The sequence below is a fragment of the Dendrobates tinctorius genome, unplaced genomic scaffold (genome assembly GCF_039654945.1).
Source record: "Dendrobates tinctorius isolate UK_male_01 unplaced genomic scaffold, ASM3965494v1 ptg000032l, whole genome shotgun sequence".
Lineage (NCBI taxonomy): Eukaryota > Metazoa > Chordata > Amphibia > Anura > Dendrobatidae > Dendrobates > Dendrobates tinctorius.
The window spans coordinates 20547335-20571234 of record NW_027361700.1 but is presented as its reverse complement, the minus strand read 5'-3'; the positions used below and the strand labels follow the sequence as shown (position 1 = coordinate 20571234).

Here is a 23900-nt window from a genome sequence, read left to right as displayed (position 1 = left end):
ACATGTTGGAAAAGCATCTTGGCAGATGGTCATAATTGACAGGTGATGCCGCTGCATAAAGTATTACAAGAACCTGATCTTACAGCGTTGCTGTGTCCAAACAAATGTAGCCCCTGGTCTGTCTGTATAAACAAAATTAAGCTACTAAGTTGATGCATTATAACAAGATTGTTAAAGGGATGATCCAAGATCCAATATCAGCAGCCCTTTAGTACCACAGGCCATAATCACTATTGCTGAATGTTACAAGACTGTGCTGAAGTAGTTGCCAAAACGATGTGACCTTCACCCAATCACCTCCTGCTCTGCAGCTATTGACTAACGGCTCGCCCTAATCTGCGGAAAAAAAAAATTCACTCCAGTGTTGAGCAAGAAAAGTAGGATGAGTAGCAGGCGAGTACAATGCAATTTTTCTCACATAGCATCTACAGTATATGACATGCATATGCAATCCATTTTTAATTGTAATTCTGTGATAACCACTTAGTGACAGAGCCAATTGCTACTTAATGACCAGGCCAATTTTTACAATTCTGGTCACTGTCACTTTATGAGGTTATAGCTCTGGAACGCTTCAACATATCCCACTGATTCTGAGACTGTTTTTTCATGATATATTGTACTTCACTGTTAGGCTGGAGTCACAAACAACATATAAAAAAAAAAAAACGGTCCGTTTTTCACGGACGAGAATCGCAGAAATGTTCCCTGAACAGTGATCTGTATGTAATCCGTGTGCAATGCGAGGATGCGATTTTCTCTCATCTAAGCATCCGTGTGACATCCGTATGGCAAGATTTTCTCGCCGACTTGAAAAATGGATATATAATGGATCCCAGCCCTTAGAAAAGCCGTCAATTCAGTGTGCTATACTGTAAAATCACACTGACAGATTAAAATAGAATAGATAGAACACATGTATACACATAGCATATATATATTATACTGACATTAACCCCTTATTACCCCATATGACACCCGCTACAGGGCAATGGGAAGAGAGAGGCTAAGTGCCGGAATTGGTGCATCTTACAGATGCGCCTTTTCTGGGGTGGCAATAACCATGGTCCCTCTCTAGGCTATTAATATCTGCTCTCAGTCACTGGCTTTCCCTCTCTGACAGAGAAAATTGCACGGGAGCCCACACCATTTATTTCCGTGAAAAAATGCTTTTATTAAAAACCTACAGCTGCAAAATTTTACACACAGACACTACTAAGATTATTAGTGACTGACATATATAAATATAACTGATATGCAATTACATTACAGCGCCTTGAATTGCTGGCTTTTCTAAAAGGACACCGGTGCATATTTCTCGCAAGTCACACGCATGTCCGTGTGTAATCTATTTTTTTTCTCGTACCCATAGACTTGCATTGGTGAGTCTCGGCCGTAATACAGTGCAAATCGCAGCATGCTGCGATTTCTCTCGCATGTATAATACGGGCGAGAAAAAAAACGAATGATGGGAGCTGCCCCATGGATTAACATTGGTCCGAGTGCTATGCAATTTTTTTTTCGCATAGCACTCATCCTTATTCTATGGTAGTGTGACTCCGGCCTAGTAAAATTTCTACGCTATGACGCGTTTATTTATGAAAAATTTACAAACTTTTAATTTTTGTACCCTTAAATCAGTCATATCGCACAAAATAGTTAATGAATAACATTTCTCACATGTCAACTTTACATCAGCACAATTTTGGAAACAATTTTTTTTTGTTAGGACGATATAAGGGTTAAAAGTTGACAAGCGATTTCTCATTTTTACAACACTATTTTTTTTTTAGGGACCACATCACATTTGAAGTCACTTTGAGGGGTCTATATGATAGAAAATACCCAAAAGTGACACCATTATTAAAACTGCACCCCTCAAGGTGCACAAAACCACATTCAACAACTTTACTAACCCTTCAGGTGCTTCACGAGAACTAAAGCAATGTGGAAGGAAAAAATGAACATTTTACTTTTTTGACAAAAAAAAAAAATCTACGTTGGAACCATTTTTTTTCATTTTCACAAGGGTATCAGGAGAAAATGGACCACAAAATTTGTTGTGCAATTTATCCCGAGTCGGCCAATACCCCATATGTGAGGGAAAGCCACTGTTTGGGCGCATGACATGGCTCAGAAGGGAGGGATAACCTGTTTGACCCTTTGAACGCAAAATTGGCTGGAATCAATGGCGGCGCCATGGCGCGTTTGAAGACCCCCTGATTTACCTAAACAGTGGAACCCCCCAATTCTAACTCCAAGCCTAACCTCAACACACCCCTAGCCACAACCCTAATCCCAACCATTACCACAACCTTACCCTAGTCCAACCCTAACCCTAGCCCCAACCCTAGCCCTAATGGAAATAAATGCATTTTTTTTATTTTATTATTTATACTTAACTAAGGGGGTGAAGAAAGGGGGCTTGATTTACTTTTTTTTATATTAATATTTTGAAACCTGTGATAGGGTCTATGACAGTGATCAAAATGAACCAACAGGAAAAATTCTTAACTGCTGCTGTTAAAAGGCATATCGGCGGTCATAAGGGGTTAAAGCTAGTTTACAAACTAAAAGTAATCTTATATACAGATATAGATCCAATAAATAGATATATAGATAGAATAAACAGGATATGTCCTGTAGATATTTAATGTCACAATCCCCTTATATATAATAAACTAGCACACTTTAGTGCCTTTCAAGTAGTTCTAAAGGGTGTTAAGTCTTATTAACACTATTAAATAAATAATAAAAAAAAAATGGTGTGGGAACCCACTTTTTTAATAACCAGCTAAGGGAATGCAGACAGCTTTGAGCTGGTGTTATTATTTAGGGAAGGGGTCAACATCCATGGACCTTCACAGCTTATTAATAACAGTTCACAGCTGTCTGCGTAGTCATTACTGGTTAGTAAAAAGGAAAAAACACGAAAAAAATGACATTGGTACCCCCCAATTTTTAATAACCAGCAAAGTCTAAGCAGCTTCAGGCTATCTTAATAAACTGGGAAAGGGCCATGGATATTGGCCCCTTCCTAGACTAATAATACGAACCCCAGAACTAGCACATCCATTAGATGCACCAATTCTGACACTTCGCCTCAGCTCATCCCGATTGCCCTCGTGCTGTGGCAATCAGGTTAACGCTTTGGGGGTTGATGTCAGCTGTGTAATGTTCACCGACATCAAGCCCAGGAGTTAGTAATGGAGAGGTGTGTCAGTCTGTCACCCTCATTACCAATGCCATAATCAAAAGACAGAAAAATGTACAAAAGTCCTTTCATTGTAAAAAAAAAAAGCACTCCCTAACAATTACCCTCTTTTATCCATTTATTAGTAAAAAAAAAAATCCACAGGGTCTGTTGTAAATCCATAATATGGATGTCCTACTTTGATGAGCAGTGACATCAGTAACATGACTGCTCACAACAGCTGTTGGAACACACTGAAGGACTTTTGTATGTGTGTATGTTTCTTTCTTTTGAATACAGGGTTAGTAATAGGGGTGACACACCTCTCCATTACTAACCCCTGGGCTTGATGTCAGAAGACATTACATAGTTGACATCAACCCCCCCAAAACCATTACCCCGATTACCACCGCACCAGGGCAATTGGGAAGATTCAAGGTCACAAGGACAAGCGTCAGAATTGGTGCATCTAATGGATGTGCGAATTTTGAGGTAGCTGAGGGCTGGTGTTATTAGCTTGGGAAGGGGCCAATGAACATGCAATTTGCAATTTTCCAACCTTGAATTTTCATGCCCTTAAAACAGAGAAATATGTCACACAAAATAGTTAATAAATCACAGTTCCCACATGTCTACTTTACATCAGCACAATTTTTGAACACACATTTTTTTTGTTAGGAAGTTATAAGGGTTAAAATTCGACCAGCGATTTCTCATTTTTACAACACTATTTTTTTTAGGAACCACATCACATTTGAAGTCACTTTGAGGGGTCTATATAAAAGAAAATACCCCAAAGTGACACCATTCTAAAACTGCCCCCCTCAAGGTGCTCAAAACCACATTCAAGAAGTTTAATAACCCTTCAGGTGCTTCACAGGAATTTTTGGAATGATTAAAAAAAATGAACATTTAACTTTTTTCACAAAAATTTACTTCAGATCCAATTTGTTTTATTCTATCAAGGGTAACAGGAGGAATTGGACCACAAAAGTTGTTGTCCAATTTGCCCTGAGTAGGCTGATACCACATATATCCTGGTAAACCACTGTTTGGGCACACGGCAGAGCTCGGAAGGGAAGGAGCGCCATTTGACTTTTCAATGCAAAATTGGCTGGAATTGAGATCGGACGTAATGTCATGTTTGGAGAGCCCCTGATGTGCCTAAACAGTGGAAACCCCCCAATTCTAACTCCAAATCTAACCCTAACACACCCCTAACCCTAACTTTAACCCCAACCCTAACCGGAAAATGGAAATAACTACACTTTTTTTATTTGATTATTTTTCCCTAACTAAACGGGTGATAAAGGGGGTTTGATTTACTATTTATAGCGGGTATTTATAGCGGGTTTTTATGTTTGTCAGCTGTCACACACTAAAAGATGCTTTTTATTGCAAAAAATAGTATTTGCATCACCATATTTTGAGAGCTATAATTTTTCCATATTTTGGCCCACAGAGTCATGTGAGGTCTTGTTTTTTGCAGGACGAGTTGACGTTTTTATTGGTACCATTTTTAGGCGCATGACATTTTTTGATCGCTTTTTATTACGATTTTTAGGAGGCAGAATGAGCAAAAACCAGAAATTCATGAATTTCTTCTTTGGGGGAGGGCGTTTATACCATTCCACGTGTGGTAAAATTGATAAAGCAGTTTCATTATTCGGGTCAGTACGATGACAGCAATACCTCATTTATATAAATTTTTTATGTTTTAGCATCGCTTTGTTCTGAGAGCTATATCTTTATTTTTCTGGTGATGGAGCTATATGGTGGCTTGTTTTTTGCAGGACAAGATGACCTTTTCAGCTGTATCACGTTTATTTATATTTGTCTTTTTGATCGCGTGTTATTCAACTTTTTGCTTGGCGGTATGATGATAAAGCATTATTTTTTTGCTTTTTTTAAATGTTCACTAAAGGGGTTATGCTAGTATCACACTAGCTTTACCATTGGGTACGCAGGCCATGCTGATGCTAAAGATAGGGTACGCAGGCCACATGCCAATGTAGGCGGAGGTGAACGGAGGAGGCGCGGCAGTGGGCGGAGCTTCACAGTGGAAGTCCACATCCCTGCGCAGCTCCTCCATATGCTAGTGTGAAACTAACCTTAACTAGTGGGACAGTTTTATAGGTTGGGTCGTTACAGACGCGTCAGCACTAAATATGTGTACTTCTATGGTTTAGATTTTATTCAAATATTGATTTAATGATGGAATAAATATTGATTTTTTTTTTATATTTTTACAATTATTTAAAGAAATTTTTTTTTATTTCATTCTAACTTTTAAACCTTGTCCCACTATGGGACATTCATTTTGTGCAGGCTTATCGCCCATATGGCATGCAGAGCAGCATGCCATATAAGCTGTCAGTGCTGCAGTTTCTGTGCACTGGCCTCCGAGACTTCCTGACATGCTCTGCGCATGACAGGATGTCTCTGAGCTCCGGTAAACCAGATGTCATCATGACGACATCGGGTTACCATGGGAGCGATTGGGACCCCCCTGACAGCCTCTCTGCCTGCTCCCGGAATGCTGCAATGCAGTGTTCCGGGGGTTAAAGTGCCGGGAGCGGTCCATGACCGCTCCTGGTACTTAGTGCCGGGTGTCAGCTGTGAGTATCAGCTGACACCCGGCCGCGATCAGCCGCACTCCCCCGTGAGCGCAGCTGATCGGTATGACGTACTATCCCGTCAATGGTCATACGGGCCTGGGTCACCTGGACAGGATAGTACGTCATGTGCTAGAACAGGAAACTACACACACAAAGCACTAATTATAAATCTCACTGACTTCTTTCTATCTATATATCTATTCTGACAGTTCGAGCTGGGAATTTAGTGTACTTGATTGAAGAAATATCGAGTTTCCATTGAGATGTCTGTGTAAAAATCTGACCGCAAAAGCATGGTCTGTGTGCTGTGCAATTTTTTTCTCGCATCCATTGATTTGCATTGGTGAGTCTCATCCAACATACGCAGGCACTCGCAGCACACTGTGATTTTTTTTCTCAGTCCAATCTGAGCGGAGAAAAAAAAAAACCTCACAGTTGAGCACTGAATAACATCAGAGTGCAATACGATTTTTTATTGGATTGCAGTCATCCGATTTATATGCAGATGAGAACGAGCCCTAAAGCGGCACCTCAGGCGTCTCATCCCATTTTTCTTCTGTACTTGGACCAAACGACAAGAGAGCGCTGCATCCCTTCCTTGTTTAGACTGCTCAGCACAGCTCAGCACTTATTGTAGTGGCTCTCCATCACTTGCCATACACACTGATCAGCTGCAATCTGCTCTGGCAGTAGACAGATGTAAGTGATCTGCAAGGCAGGACAGAGTAGCCTAATACATTGCTTAGAGGTCACCGACTTCTGCTGTTCATATCTCCATAGTAAAGGTTGTAGGTAAACGGTGTCTTGGGAATCAGGAGAAGTAGTTCAGGCTATGGGGTATTGCAGATGTCCATGAACCTTGGTCAGAGCACGGATCGCAATGCACAGACTGTCCAGTGGCCTGAGCGCAACTCCCTTATAGGCATGTATGAGTTTGAGTCAGGAGACTCAAGGAGAGTCCGTGCATTGCGATCCGAATTCGGACCGAGCTTCATGGACTTCTGCATGAGCCCTTGCCCTGTCTGCTCTAAGGCTCTAGGCCTCATTGTCTACCTCTATAACTGTAATATCACAGTCTGAAGACACAACGGAGTCAGAATATTCTAGGCAGAGCATGGATTTTCTTAGATTGTTTCTACTCCTGTGGGTTGCAGGCAGATTCACTCTAATCTCGACTATGACAAGGAATAATTCTGTTTATTACGTTACTGAAGTGTTGATTCAGACAAACACAAAGGAGATGAGTAATGAATGTGGAAATCCCACCGAAGAGCCTAGCTGAGTTGAAGTATTTGGAAAGGGATGGCACTGTGTAGGAAAAATGTGAGCATGTGCTGTAGCACTCTGTGGAGCTCTAGATTCTGATCATCAGAAATCCTAGATTTATTTTTAACTTCATCGACAGCCTATCTTTTGCTTACACAGCAAATCTCACTGAACATTTTTAGGTATCTCTCTTTTCTGATAAAGCTTAGTAGCATCCACTACAGCCACCCCAAGTTCTCCCACAGGGTTTGTCACCATTGTCCTTTCCTGGGATCCTGACGTAATACCACTTACCAAAACAAGCTAAATCAACCCTTAGGATCGGACTACCATATTAATTGTAACATTTAGATTGTGAGCCCCATCGGGGACAGTGATTATAATGTCTATAAAGCGCTGTGGAATTAATGGCGCTATATAAATGAGTAAAATAAATAATATTTCTCTAGAGTGGGATATTAATGAAAAACTGTTACATAAAACATATAATAACTTGAAACAAGACAGACTCTTTAAAAAGAACAGTCACTTTTGGAAGTATTTTGACCTAAAAAATTGTTATTAAAATAAACATATGTTCGGATCTTAATGTAAAACAGGATTCAGCCTTCTCACAATCAGGGTATGCTGTGAGCTGTAGTATCACAAAAGCTGTTGTTCTGGCGGTTGCTAACCCCTGCGGCAGGAGAAAGATTCTATTTGAATGATGAAAACATCTATATTTATATCATGATTGTATAGGAGGAAGTGGGCATGGTTGGCAGAGGATGAGCAGTGTAGTGGCATGGTGGGCTATAGAGTGGAGGAGAACAGAAAGCTGAGGATAATAGTTAAAAGATGGAGGCCAATATTGGTCATTATCATTCGGTAAGATTGACCAGAAAACTTTCTTCGTCCACCTCAACACATTCTTCTTCCTCCTTGTCTTCACCATTTTCCACTTTTTGCTGGCCCGGGCTAACCAGGACAGCAGTGCCAAGCCCAACACTCTCCTTCTCATTGCTGTCCAAGGTCTCAGGGGGGTAAAATTGTCTTGCAATAGATACAAACTCTGTTCCCGTATCGAGAACGATAAGCCGGTCCTGAAAAACATTAGATAATAATAATAATAATAATAATAATAATAATAATAATAATAATAATAATAATAATAATCATCATCATTTTTATTTATATAGCGCCAACATATATAGTTTTATAGCTTTATAGTTTAACAGTTTCAAAACACAAGTCATAAGTAACAACGTTAATACAATAATTAAAGCAAAATTAGACGACCCTGCTCGTGAAAGCAATCTACAATGAGGTGGGGGAGAAACAAAGTACAGGTGTGTATTTACAATGGTGCATTTACAATGATGGTCCAGCCATCTTGAGGGAGTGAGGGATGGATGGATGGATGGATGGAGATAGTGAGTGGGCTACACATGCACACTTACACATAGAATGACTGATTAGTGAACGTGATAGGCCGCTCTAAACAAAGGTGTTTTGAGGGAGCGCCTGAAACTATGCAAATTGTGGATAGTCCTAATTTCTTGGGGTAGAGCACTCCATAGGATTGGCGCAGCATGGGAGAAGTCTTGGAGTCAGGAGTGCGAGGTACGGATTAGTGCAGAGGTTAGTCGAAAGTCGTCTGCAGAGCACAGCAGTCAGTTAGGCAGATAGTCAGAAATGAGGGAGGAGATGTAGGGGGGTGCTGCACTTTGGAGAGCTTTGTGGCTGAGAACAAGTACTTTGAATTGGATCCTATATTGAATGGGCAGCCAATGTAAGGACTGGCAAAGAGCGGACGTGTCCGAGTACCGATTAGCCAGATAATGCAGCAGCCAGGGTGATCTAAGTATGGACTGGAGAGGGGATAGTCAAGTAACGGGGAGGCCAATTAATAGAGTGTTGCAGTAATCCAGGCGGGAGTGGATCAATGCTACAGTGAGGGTTTTTGTTGTTTCCATGGTGAGAAAAGGGTGGATTTTAGAGATGTTCTTTAGGTGTAAGTGGCAAGAGCGAGCAAGAGATTGTATATGGGATGTGAAGGAGAGATTGGTGTCAAACATAACACCCAGACAGTGCGCCTGCTGCCGGGTTGTTATTGTGGTGCCACCCACAGAGAGGGAAATGTCAGATTTAGGCAGGTTAGTAGACGGCGGGAGCAGAAGAAGTTTAGTTTTGGAGAGGTTGAGTTTCAGATAGAGAGCGGACATGATGTTGGAGACTGCGGACAGACAGTCACTGGTGTTCTGTAGTGCAGCAGGGGTAAGGTCGGGGAATGATGTATATAGTTGTGTGTCATCAGCATAAAGATGGTACTGAAAGCCAAATCTGCTTATGGTCTGTCCAATTGGGGCTGTGTAGACAGAGAAGAGAAGGGGGCCAAGGACTGAGCCCTGAGGTACCCGACAGCGAAAGGAAGAGGAGATGACGTGGAGCCAGAGAACAAAACACTGAAGGAGCAGTCAGAAAGATAGGAAGAGAACCAGGAGAGAGCAGTGTCCTTAATGTCTAGTGACTGGAGCCTAGAGAGTAGGAGATGGTGGTCAACAGTGTCGAAAGCTGCAGATAGGTTGAGAAGAATGAGCAGAGAGTGGTCACCGTTACGTTTTGCTGTCAAAAGGTCATTGGTCACATAAATAAATGGTATCACCTTTATGGACTCATCTCTGTTCTCTATAGTGTTACACTCTCCATAACAAAAACCATAAGGGCTTCCTCATCCTCATCATCAGCGCTAACAGATCTCTGTGGAATGAAACACTACAGAGCTGACATTTAACACTTGTTATTAGTGTCTGTTCTGTCACCACTTACTGCAAATCACACAATCCAGAACATTGTGTGACAAGCCTGAGGGAAGATGGTGGGGGAGGGGGGCGATGGAGGGACCTTTCAATGAAGACCATAAATCCATCTCCTCCTGCACTACAGAGACTCACCATGTCAAATATGGATATTCTATTACTGTACATACTGTTCAAAAGCCTTGGATGAAAAGTTAATCTTCAGAAGGAGAGCCAGGGTCAGATATTGTTGCCATCATAGATATGGAGATGTTTTATGATGTGCTACACAAATCTTACATGAGTTCTAATTATCAGAAACTGATATGATTCATATATAGCATATTAAATGGTATGCTTAAAAAATACAACATATATTATTCTTCCCTTCTTCAAATGCCCCGATACAGAACATTTAAAATATATAAATCCCTGGAAGGGCCACTGAACATCACCTTTCTGCAGGTCTTCTACAGTAAACTATGTGTGGTGGTAAGATATGAGGAGCGTGCCACAGGGGCAAGAGCAAAGAGGTCATATTGGCATGAACCGATAAAATACCAACTAGAAGGACATAGCTCTAAGCAATATCAAATATATGGATTTAGTTTTATTATAGGTTCCCTTAAATTAATCTATAATTTGTTTAGAACCCGATTAATAGGGACTGGACAGTATTTGAAAGAGGAAGTTCTAAATTAAATTAATAATACTATTGCAAAACTAAGGGCCCCGTCACACATAGCGACTCACCAGCGATCCCGACAACGATATCAACTTGTCAGGATCGCTGGTGAGTCGCTACATGATCGCTGGTGAGCTGTCAAACAGGCAGCTTCACCAGCGATCAGCACCAGTGACGCAGAGTGCGCGGTGTCGCTGTGTATGTTAGTTACTATCGCGCTGATGCAGGGAGCTGGTAACTAAGGTACACATTGGGTTTCTAAGCACAGCGCGCTGCTTAGAAACCCTGCGTTTACCTTACTTACCAGCGCGCTGATCGCTGGTCTCCCGCCTGTCACGCGCAGCGATGCGTGCTGGCCAGCGGGAGAACAGCGATCAAAAAAATGTCCAGGGCTTTCCAACAACGATCAGCGATACCGGCACGGTGTCACACACAGCGATCTCGCTGGTGAAATCGTTGTTGCATCACAAAACTTGTGTCTCTGTGTGACGGGGGCTTTAGAAAGCCACATCTTCTGTTAGACAAACTGAAGTTGTATGGCTCCCACCTGATATCTGATTACCTGGTGGAGTCAGTGGACTTTCCTTTTTTTCTTGGCTTTGAATTTCGTGTGAGTATAAATGAGCTATATAACACGATGGTCTTGTATGTGCTCTTAAAGGGAATCTGTTACCCCTTTTTTGAGATATCATATAATGATATCATTCAATTGCGTATCACATAAGGATTCTCTTAGTACTTTTGCTTCCCCCTGACCCCGCACCTTTCATGCATAAATACCGTTTTTATATCGGTTCAGATGTATGTAAACTGCCATGGTCCGGTCCGATGGGCGGGGCTTATTCACCTGCTCCCCCCTCCCTGTCTTGCTCTACTCAAGAAGAAATGCGTAGAGCAAGAAAGGGAGGGGGGAGCAGGTGAATAAGCCCCGCCCAGCGGACCGGACAGCGGCAGTTTACATACATCTGAACCGATATAAGGCTGGTTTCCATTCGCGCTTTTTAAGCGCACGCACGGCCGGGGGTAGCTCCGCCCCCGAGCCGACTCTCTGCCCGGCGTGCCCGCCCCTTCCTTGTAGCGCCGCCTCCTAGCGCACAGCGGCGCCTGCGATCGGCGCACCCTATCTTTAGCATAGGGTGCGCAGATCGTGCGCAGGCCGTGCGCTAGTTGCGCTTTGACCTGCGCTGCGCACTTTTGACGGTGCGCCGTGCGCGCCAAAATCCGAAAAGTTTGATTTTGGCGCGCACGGCGCACCGTCAAAAGTGCGCAGTGCAGGTCAAAGCGCAACTAGCGCACGGCCTGCGCACGATCTGCGCACCCTATGCTAAAGATAGGGTGCGCCGATCGCAGGCGCCGCTGTGCGCTAGGAGGCGGCGCTACAAGGAAGGGGCGGGCACGCCGGGCAGAGAGCCGGCTCGGGGGCGGAGCTACCCCCGGCCGTGCGTGCGCTTAAAAAGCGCGAATGTGAAACCAGCCTAAACAAGGCATTTATGCATGAAAGTTGCGGGCTCAGGGGGAAGCAAAAGTACTAAGAGAATCCTTATGTGACACACAACTGAATTATATCATTATATGATATCTCAAAAAAGGGGTGACAGATTCCCTTTAAAGGGTTGTGCAGGATTATAAAAACACTAGATGGTGGCTGGATTCTAATGCATCGGGTATTCTAGAATCTGTCTCTCCGCGTTGCAGATCTCCCGACGGAGGCGTGCGTCGTTCGAATGTGCTGATTGTTCGCGGCCGGCCGGGTGCGACCAATCAGCGCCGCGGGATTTCCGTTACAGACAGACAGAATTAGACGATTATATAGTAGACTAGATGGTGGCCCGATTCTAACGCATCGGGTATTCTAGAATATATATGCAGCTTATTTTTGAAGATTTAATAATAATGCACCCCCCAATCTTGATATGTATGGTTCTCTCACCCCCAATCTTGATATGTATGGTTCTCGCCACCCCCAATCCTGATATGCATGCTACCCCTCAACCCCCTATCCGGGAATGCATGGTCCCCTGACCCCCCAATCCTGGAATGCATGGTCCTCTCACCCCCCAATCCTGGTATGCATGGTCCTCTCACCTCTTTCCTGGTATGCATGGTCTTCTTACTCCCCTTTCGGGGTATGCATGGTCCCCTCACCCCCCAATCCTGGTATGCATGGTCCTCTCACCCCTCTTTCCTGGTATGCATGGTCCTCTTACCCCCCTTTCGGGGTATGCATAGTCCCCTCACCCCCCAATCCTGGTATGCATGGTCCTATCACCCCCAATCCTGGTATGCATGGTCCCCTCACCCCCCCTTTCTTGGTATGCATGGTCCCCTCACCCCCAAATCCTGATATGCATGGTCCTCTCACCCCTCTTTCCTGGTATGCATGGTCCTCTCACCCCCCTTTCGGGGTATGCATGGTCCCCTCACCCCCAATCCTGGTATGCATGGTCCCCTCACCCCCCAATCCTGGTATGCATGGTCCCCTCACCCCCCAATCCTGGTATGCATGGTCCTCTCACCCCTCTTTTCTGGTATGCATGGTCCTCTCACCCCTCTTTTCTGGTATGCATGGTCCTCTCACCCCTCTTTTCTGGTATGCATGGTCCTCTCACCCCTCTTTTCTGGTATGCATGGTCCTCTTACCCCCCCTTCCGGGGTATGCATGGTCCCCTCACCCCCCCAATCCTGGTATGCATGGTCCTCTCACCCCCCAATCCTGGCATGCATGGTCCCCTCACCACCCTATCATGGTATGCATGGTCCCCTCACCCCCCTTTCTTGGTATGCATGGTCCCCTCACCCCCCTTTGCTGGTATGCATGGTCCTCTCACAACCCAATCCTGGTATGTATGCTCACCGTCACCCCCCTTTCCTGGTATGTATGGTCCCCTCACCCCCCAATCCTGGTATGCACGGTATCCTCACCCCCTTTCCTGGTATGCATGGTCCCCTCACCCCCTATCCTGGTATGCATGGTCCCCTTACCCCCCTTTCCTGATATGCATGGTCACCTCACCCCCCAATCCTGGTATGCATGGTCCTCTCACCCCTCTTTCCTGGTATGCATGGTCCTCTTACCCCCCCCTTTCGGGGTATGCATGGTCCCCTCACCCCCCCAATCCGGGTATGCATGGTCCTCTCACCCCCCAATCCTGGTATGCATGGTCCCCTCACCCCCCTATCATGGTATGCATGGTCCCCTCACCCCCCTTTCTTGGTATGCATGGTCCCCTCACCCCCCTTTGTTGGTATGCATGGTCCTCTCATACCCCAATCCTGGTATGTATGCTCACAGTCACCCCCTTTCCTGGTATGTATGGTCCCCTCACCCCCCAATCCTGGTATGCACGGTATCCTCACCCCCTTTCCTGGTATGCATGGTCCCCTCACCCCCCTTTCCTGATATGAATGGTCCCCTCACCCTCCAATCCTGGTATGCATGGTCCTCTTACCCCCCTTTCGAGGTATTCATGGTCCCCTCACCCCCCCAGTCCTAGTATGCATGGTCCTCTCACCCCCCCAATCCTGGTATGCATGGTCCCCTCACCCCCCTATCCTGGTATGCATGGTCCTCTCACACCCCAATCCTGGTATGTATGCTCACCGTCACCCCCCTTTCCTGGTATGTATGGTCCCCTCACCCCCTAATCCTGGTATGCATGGTATCCTCACTCCCCTTTCCTGGTATGCATGGTCCCCTCACCCCCTTTCCTGATATGCATGGTCCCCTCACCCCCCAATCCTGGTATGCATGGTCTTCTTACCCCCCTTTTGGGGTATGCATGGTCCCCTCACCCCCCAGTCCTGGTATGCATGGTCCTCTCGCCCCCCATTCCTGGTATGCATGGTCCCCTCAGCCCCCAATCCTGGTATGCATGGTCCCCTCACCCCCCTTTCCTGGTATGCATGGTCCCCTCACCCCCTTTCCTGGTATGCATGGTCCCCTCACCCCCCTTTCCGTGTAGCCGCGACCGATCAGCGTCGCGGCCCTCTGTCCGCGACCAATCACTGCCGCGGCCCGGTACAAAAATAATATTAAAAAATGAAAAAAAGTTATTCTCACCTTCCGACGGCCTCCTGTCTTCTTTCCATGCACCCAGCCTCGCGTTCCCAGTAATGCTTTGCGGCTTAGACCGCTGATGACGTCGGTCTTCTTTCTCGCTCTCGTGAGAGTGACGTCGGTCTTCTTTCTTGCGAGAGTGACGTCATCAGCGGTCTAAGCCGCAAAGCATTACTGGGAACGCGAGGCCGGGCACGTGGAAAGAAGACAGGAGGCCGTTGGAAGGTGAAAATAACTTTTTTTTTTTAATTTTAAGTCTCTTTTTTTAAAGATTACGGCCTGTGCCTGCCGCTGATAGGTTGCGGCCGCCAGGCCACGAACAATCAGCGGCAGGCGCAGCTTACAGTTACAAACAGCTGCGCCTGTCGCTGGTTGGTTGCAACCTGGCGGAGGCCTGGCGGCCGCGATCAGTCAGCGGCCCGCGATTTCGGTTACAGACAGACACGATAAGGCGTTTATATATATAGATGGTTGTTGCTCACAATGGTTGTATCTTGTTGTAATGAACTCAGGTCCATTTATGTAAATGTGGTCGAGTTGCAAAATCTCACACAATCTGTAGACAAGTGTGGCACTGTTTTTTGAACCACAGTCAAGGTTTTTCCTATTTTACACAACTTTTTTGATATGTACTAATGTAATACATGTCTAAAGGTCTTCCATACACATTAAATCAATGTCAGCTGCACCCGCCGATATTGATGGGTTTGGAAAACAATTTAATGTGTAAGAGGTCACCAGCCAACTGATCTTCAGGGAAAATGTTGATGAGGCATGTCCGATTTCAGACCGCCGATCACATTGTTATCCCAGAGATAAGCCACCAGCAGATATGTCTGTCAGCGGCTTTCTCATAGAACGAGCAATCCTGTATACGGGAATGCCCAAGATGGCTTAACAGCTATAGAACAGATATGGTCAGCTTAAATGATGTCATAGGATACAAGGGAGTATTTCTAAATCTTTAGTCTTCCACTTGACTTACCAGAACGAAAAGGTACCTCTCAGGAGGTGGAAGGTTGTGCTGTTCAAATATGCTGGTCTCTTGGGCCAACTGGTTGAGCAGACGACGAGCCTCTGTGGGGTCCCGCATACTATTATAGGAGTGGTTGGAGGTCACAGTGAGCAAAGAATCGGCTTCATTATGAAAACCTGAGTGTGAAAGAAAGAATCTGAGAGACTGGAAAAATAAGGGTATATTCACACAAATGCATAGAAAATGAAAGGAAAATTTGCAGCCTTATTGCATTGTGCAAACTTTGGATGTGATCTATTTTTTGAATTTTCCTGTGGAAAACAGCAAAGCATCTGCAATATAAAAGCACTGCATTCACCTTCCCTGGCAGTTGTTGACACTTCTCTGGTCCCTACATTTTTTGGCGACCAGCACAGATATCTGATCACAAGTGATCACTACAGGCTGGGAGTACAGATACTGGAGGGGGACAAGGAGATGTTTGTCACAGGACCATCAGGAGAAGTTTACAACTTTTCTTATTTTTAACTCATCTGGATGTATGGTACATATTTTGCAACAGAAACAACCAAAATTGATATTTGTCAGAGATTTTGACTCCTACGCATCCCCACATTGAACTCAATTGGAACAATCCACCAGAAATTTTCAAAAACAATCTGCAACAATCTAGACAGCCCTCAGATTCTACAGGCAATGTCTAAGGCCGGGATCACACGTGAGGAATTTGGCAGAGTCTCGCAAGTTAATACCCGGCACTCAGATCAGAGCATGCGGCCACATAGCAATACATAGCACATAGCAATACATAGCAATACATAGCTCCTGAGTGCTGGAGGCAGTGCCGGGTATTAACATGCGCGACTCGGCCGTATTCCTCGCATGTGTGATCCCAGCATAAGGCTTTATTTGCCATGTCAGGTTTACAGGATAAACCTTGTGAAAATATTTGTTAATCATTGGCTCACCTAGATTTTCCAGAAGAGATCTCCAACGATCCTTCACATCTTTACGTATCTGTCTGTGGGCACGCTCCTGAGTGCTGGAGGCAGTGCCGGGTATTAACATGCGCGACTCGGCCGTATTCCTCGCATGTGTGATCCCAGCATAAGGCTTTATTTGCCATGTCAGGTTTACAGGATAAACCTTGTGAACATATTTGTTAATCATTGGCTCACCTAGATTTTCCAGAAGAGATCTCCAACGATCCTTCACATCTTTACGTATCTGTCTGTGGGCGCTGATATCAAAACTCAGTCGGCTGTAACCCTGAGTAAGAGATGGAAAATCACAAGCATCTCATACAAAGATACAACGCTGTTCTTCTTCACCTGTCTTCCTGAGCATGCTGGCCATTACTGACTTCAAAGCTCATGCATCTCTTTCTGTCATCTTAGGTCTGTATTCTTAGCCTTTAATCCTTCATTGTATTTCCAGTGATTTTCACAGTGACCTTAATATTGAAAATCTGAAGAATATATTAAATTCCCAATTATATTCAATGATCAGCCCAAAAACTGCCAGTACAATTGGGACTAAAGTTTTGTTCTACTTTTGACCTGTTGAAAGGTCTTTTTTACGATCGTGAACAATAAATACTTTGCTAAAAAGGCAAACAAATTTTTGCTCTGATTTTATGCCCACTGCTCCAGTGAGTATTCCATTTTTTTTATTCTTTGTAAATCCGCCATACGGTTACTAGAGAGATATTTCTATTTGATGATTATTTTTACAGTCTTTACAAGGGGGTGGTGCATGCCAGATTTTCTGGAGGCATGTCTTTAAAGTGCTCTGCATTATTACACCCTCTTGTAAAAACCATAAAATTTGCACAATGCAAAAAGGAACGGTGTAGCAGATTTAAAAAAAAACAAACAAAAAACAACAAAACTGGTAAAACTATTTTTCCTTGACCTGGCAACAGGTACTCTTTAAGACCTATTATTACTTATTTCCGCAACATGGCGGAAAGCAGATGTTTGCATTTTACTATCATTTTCAGATGCAACATTCTGTTCAGAGTAGCTCTGCTGTACATAAAAGGCCAAAGCTCAATTTTTCTGGCATAGAGGGCCAAATCTCCTGCATGGAAATAGCACTGAAAAATAGTGATGCAGTGGGGTCTTCTCAAAGAAATTGAAAAATATGTATATTAAAAAGGGTGGTCTTTTTGTAAAGGTTTCTCCATATTTTTTCTTTTTGTATGGATTTGTGTATACCCCACAGTTAACTTGGCTGTTGATGTTTGACCACTAAAATTACATCTAAATTTGCTGTCCCAATTTTCTGGAAACAATCTTGGCAAATTTAGTGAAACAAGGTTTTCGTTTGCCCTTACCCCCAAAATTTGCAATCTATTTTGCTGTTCCCAAACCAGAATTTAAACATCTTTATTTGACAAATATCAGTGTTGGTAAGTATGGAACTATACAGTTATTCCAGTTCCATACATCTTTGTACATTTTCTTTATTCAATCAGCTTGTGACATTCACGATTTCCAGTCACTTACTGACCTCTGAGCCCCTCCGGGTCCATAATCGCTTCTGCAGTAAATTGTACAGCTCTCGATCGTCGTCTCTTTCTGTATGAGACACATCTTGGGGCTCATTCCACAAGTTTGCTTCTTCTGCTCTTCGACGTTTCACCTCCCGGTCAAAGTAAAAGAGGGTATCGCTACAATACAAACAGATCCCTGAATACAAACTGTCCCAAGTTACGACAAAGATTCCCTCATGCAGGGTGACATTTGACAAGCATCTGCTTTTCCTGAAGAGGTTGTTTGTACCCAAACTTTAGGTCACTTGGAAACTTCACCAATACAACACATTCTACATACATATGTCAGGACATGAGTTATACATAGCCCCGAGCCAGTACATCTTCTAGCAGCTGTACCATGGACTTAGCTCATTCATGTTACGGTCACTAAGTCAATAGTAACAACTGTTAGCGGTACACTCTATATACTACAAATCACAAGAGGGGCAGTACTAAAAGCTGTTATCCAGGCATCATAGGGAACACTCTTAATTCCCCCTAGCCTCCTGATGAACCGGCATCTATAAGGGGAAACGCATTGAGGCGAAACAATGTTTCCACTTTGTTAACTGTGACAGTATCTTGGTATTGGTAACAATGGCGAATGTACCTCTGTTTAAACTAGTAAGACACATTACAATAGATTTATATCAAGAACCAACATTTGGGACATGGGACTGGTAATAATGGGGAATGTACGTCTGGTTAAAGGGACGAGACACATTCCTTTTCTAGGGATTATCATCATTACAGGACTAATAATTTAGATTTATCTGTGCTGGTGATGTACCTTGGTTTAAGTGTTTTTTGTGGACACTAGGGTAGAACAATAGTCCTAGGAAATATACATAGTCATCTAGGATGCACCTTATGTCCGGTCCCTGGAAGCCATTTGTCCTTTTGTATTCCATGGCTATGTTTAGTACACATATCTTGTTGGTAGATTAACTAGAAGTTTGTATGTTTTTCATTCATATCATGTCTCTTTTTTTGTACCTGCATATCATTCTAGGGCACAATTTTTCATCAGGGAAAGACAATGCTGAGTGGTGGCGCCAATCTCGCATGGTTTATTCTGAGGGTGCCAACCTTCGCTGCTCGGCAGGATTATGTATAGGGACATAGTAAGAATCTGGTTATTATCATTCCTATTGCCTTATAACCTTGAGACAACTGCCTTCTGCATTTGTGTTTAGCATTATATGTGTCTTGTATACTCTTAATTAATATTTAATAAAAAAATTAATCCTTTTGGGGAATTATTTTCTGTAAGTCTGTTTTGTGGATTCTCTTGCGAAAATACATTACTGTTGTATTAATAGAAGAGTAAAATCAGAATTGGTGCCCACTTTGTACTGATGGTGAAGGTTCAAGAACAGGGACTGTCACTCTATGAATTAGTTGCACTGCGGTCGCTGGCACAGTGCCACCCTAGGTAAGCACTCCAGTTTGTCAGTCCATGAAATATAATTGGTAAATTGATTTTCCTACTGTTGTGTTAAAATTGACAAGAGCGAATATTAAACCTGGCAATAATAAATTCATCCTATTGCCCCCACAGGCAATTTATATGAAATATTTTTCTAATTATCATTACGACAATGGGGGGGGGGTATGCAGTGATTCCCATGGTGAGGTCAATTCTGCAAATACCAAATTGCATGGTGGGTCATAATACAAAAAAGATCTCGGTTTCCCTTAGGTTCATTGAACAGGATAATGTTTTTCAAATCTTATTCATCAGAGTGAAATTTTCTTTGATAGCATCTAATCAGACCTCAGCTCTGATTTGACCAGAGCAGTGTAAAAAATGAATAAAGTCCATCACCCTTGGTCTTCTCTGCCAGTTAGGTGGTACATTTTGAGGCAGATTGTGTTGTTGCGTGTCCAACATGCCTTATTGTTAGTGGAGAGGTCTAGGTATACTCAGGCCCATACATGACAGTTTAATTTTCAAATCTTCTTGTTCCAGCAAAAAAGTAGGATATAGGGTTTGGTGCAAAGGTGAGTATCACAGTATGCTCATGGCAATTTTCACTATTCAATGAGGATATATGGGCAACTTCTAGCCTTTCTTTATATAGTTAACTGTTCATAAGCATCAGTTTTGTTTAGGCTAATTTATATTTATAATATATGTATATATTTTTATTACAATACTAACTCATTGAGCTATCAGTGTGACTCGGACTATCATGGCCTGACCATACAGTAACAGGTCATACATACTGACAGTAGACAGCACTATTGTGAAAGCGGTAAAGAAAATATACAAAAATATTGTGAGATGGAAAGGAAGAAAAGAGGGACCCTAACTTTACAATGAGCGCAAAAGATCCCAGAGCAGCAATATTACTACTTGCAGGAACAGGGAATAAACACTCTACAGTACATGTATGAGCCATGTTAACGGTGTCAATTGGTGGTGCCATCCAATTCTTTGAGAGTGTGCCCAAAACAAGACTAGGATATATTGCTACCTATCTGACACATTGTGCATTATGGCTGTGGCCTACATGGAGGATTAAGGGTCTCCATTACAAAGATAAAAAAGTAGGCTTCTATCAGACTGTGGCTTGACTCCACTACTCTCATAACCACCCACAGGAGGTTCTTGGCCCCCATCTTATCTTCATGAATCAAGCTCACTTCTACCATTTCTGTATGCCAACATGGCAGCACAATGGGTGACCACATCCTTACATAGGTTCCATCGCCTATTAAAATGTGGTCAGTATCAACATGAATTGGGGCCCCAATCCCTCTGTCCGTAACTACCCCGATAAGCTTGGTCAAAGGTATATGCTTTCTTGTACTTGGGTTTTTCCTATATAAAAGGTTATTCCCAACATTGCAACTGATCAGCTATCTGGTGGATAGACAAGTTGCGGACTGATGGGTGTCCGACTCCTGCACACCCTACCCCACCAGCAATCCCATGGACTGGCACTACAATAGCCGTTGGCTGGAGCGATAGCTGTGTAAGTTCATCACTGCTCCTTTGTCTATTGTACTGCTGGAAAAAAAACAATTGGAGTACTGGTTCCCTAACAATCTACAGATTCAGAGTGCTGAATGGGGGTGCGTCTTAGCTCCAAACCACCAGATTCGTTGCTCTTTGGAGGCAATTAGTGGTGTCTGCTTCGGGTATTTGGTCTTCCATCATATCATAAACCTATTTCTCCTGCAATTCAGGTGATCACAACTTCATAAGAGCACCATTTTTCCAAGATGAGGCAAACAATGGAACTTCCAGGATCACACCCACTCATACACATTTTCATCTCTATAAATACCTTCGATTGTAAGCTTGCGAGCAGGGCCCTCATTCCTCTTGGTATCTGTTTTGATCTATATGGTTATTGTTATGCTGTAATGTCTATCATCTATCTGTACAAGTCCCCTCTGAAATGTAAAGTGCTGCGGAATGTGTCGGAGCTATAGAAATAAATTATTGTTAGTTGGAAACCACACGTAGACTAGGGGTGCTGCTGTTTTATTGGAGGAAAAACAGACCCAATTTTCATAATCTTGGAAAATCTCTATACATTTTGGTCATGGGCAAGTAAAGGATATACCCAATTGCCCTAGTATAAATGTAGCTGACATCGTCATACCCTGGAAATGTCAGTACATAATGGAATTATGATGCCTTGAAAAGAGCCGGAGTGCCAGGAAACTGATTTGTAGTACACCATCAACTACGCAGACTGAATTTGATATGTTGGGTACTTGTAATATTAGAGTAATCCTTAGTAAAACATATATGGTATCATACAAGACACTGTAGAAGCAGCATATATAGATATATATCACTATAGGTATGGACTATACAAAATCAGAAATACTGCCTAATCATAAGTTACCTGATTAAAGGGATCTGCTCTGGAGCCTCATCATGATAGCAGCAGCAAAGGAAGCGATAAAAGGTCCTCCGCACTGCCATACTGGGGGTCAGTACTGCACGGCATAGGAATGGTAGGATGGGGGTCTTAGCATGGGTGGTGTTGTTAATATACAAAAAATTCACTGTAATTGGAATGAAAGAACAAGAGAGTCACATGGGCATCAGCACAACTATAAGCCTCCAGCTAAGAAGCGTGATAAGTATGGGTTTTCTAGACATGTCCTATCATTTCCCGGTGTGAAGATGAAAAGTAGAGGAATATTTCGTTTTGAAGACTATAGAGGGGTTAATCTGTGAGGTTGAGGGAGTCATTATAGGAGTACAATCTTAATTTTCGAATCCCTTAAATCTACAGAAAGCCGAGATCTGCTATAATGCCACTTAGAATAAATAACACTAACTACACTGCTCAAAAAAAATAAAGGGAACATGTAAACAGCACAATGTAACTCCAAGTCAATCACACTTCTGTGAAATCATAGTAAGTTATTAAGGTTGAAGGGAGACTTTAAGTCCATCTAGTTCAACCCATATCCTATCCTAACTTGCCCTAACATGTTGATCCAGAGGAAGGCAAAAAAAAACCCATGTGGCAAACAGTAAGCTTCACATTGGGGGAAAAAATTCCTTCCCGACTCCACATACGGCAATCAGACTAGCTCCCTGGATCAACGCAATATTAAGGAAACTAGTGTATATACCCTGTAATATTATACTTTTCAAGAAAGGCATCCAGTCCCTTCTTAAATTTTAGTAGGGAATCACTCATTACAACATCATATGGCAGAGAGTTCCATAGTCTCACTGCTCTTACAGTAAAGAATCCCCATCTGTGAGAATGCTTAAACCTTCTTTCCTCCAGATGTAGAGGATGCCCCCTTGTCCCCGTCACAGGTCTAAGAGTAAAAAGATCATTAGAAAGGTCTTTGTACTGTCCCCTCATATTTATACATTGTAATAAGATCACCCCTAAGCCTTCGTTTTTCCAAACGAAATAAACCCAAGTGTAATGACCTGTCTTGGTATTGCAGACCCCCTAGTTCCCTAATAACCTTGGTCGCTCTTCTCTGCACCCGCTCCAGTTCAGCTATGTCTTTCTTATACACCGGAGACCAGAACTGTACACAGTATTCTAAGTGTGGTCGCACTAGTGACTTATATAGAGATAAAATTATGTTCTCCTTATGAGCATCTATGCCTCTTTTAATGCATCCCATTATTTTATTTGCCTTTGCTGCAGCTGCCTGACACTGGCCGCTAAATGTGAGTTTGTCGTCCACCCATACACCCAGGTCTTTTTCAGTGACAGTTTTGCCCAGAGTTTTACAATTAAGCACATAATTATACATCTTGTTCATTCTACCCAAGTGCATGACCTTACATTTATCCTTATTAAAGCTCATTTGCCATTTATCAGCCCAAGCTTCTAGTTTACATAAATCCTCCTGTAATATAAAATTGTCCTCCTCTGTATTGCTTACCCTGCAGAGTTTAGTGTCATCTGCAAATATTGAAATTCTACTCTCTATGCCCCCTACAAGGTCATTAATAAATATGTTAAAAAGAATCGGGCCCAATACTGACCCCTGTGGTACCCCAGTCTGAGTGGGTGACCCAGTCTGAGTGTGCTCCATTAATAACCACCCTTTGTTAATAACCATCCCTGAGCCAGCTCTTAACCCACTTACACATTTTCCCCTATCCCCATTGTTCTCATTTTATGTATCAACCTTTTGTGTGGCACCATCAAAAGCTTTGGAAAAGTCCATGTACACAATGTCCACTGCATTTCCTTGGTCCAGTTCAGAACTTACCTCTTTATAAAAGCTTATCAGATTAGTCTGACAGGAATGGTCCCTCGTAAACTCGTGTTGATATTGTG

At 43.2% G+C, this 23900-nt stretch overlaps 1 protein-coding gene across 2 annotated transcripts; it reads right to left on the bottom strand.

Moving 5' to 3' along the window:
- Positions 1-6987: 6987 nt before the first annotated feature.
- On the bottom strand, positions 6988-22403 carry LOC141086479 (melanoregulin-like). 2 transcript variants are annotated; one of them, XM_073572566.1, is made up of 5 exons: positions 21978-22403; positions 18087-18246; positions 16751-16841; positions 15582-15748; positions 6988-8159 (listed from the first exon to the last, which is right to left on the bottom strand). In XM_073572566.1, the coding sequence occupies exons 1-5, from the start codon at positions 22055-22057 to the stop codon at positions 7938-7940; spliced, it is 720 nt and encodes a 239-aa protein (XP_073428667.1). In that variant the 5' UTR covers positions 22058-22403; the 3' UTR covers positions 6988-7937. The 2 variants fall into 2 exon arrangements, with proteins under 2 accessions (XP_073428667.1, XP_073428668.1); XM_073572567.1 differs by lacking the exons at positions 16751-16841; positions 18087-18246; positions 21978-22403 and adding an exon at positions 16541-16744.
- Between the last annotated feature and the right edge of the window lie 1497 nt (positions 22404-23900).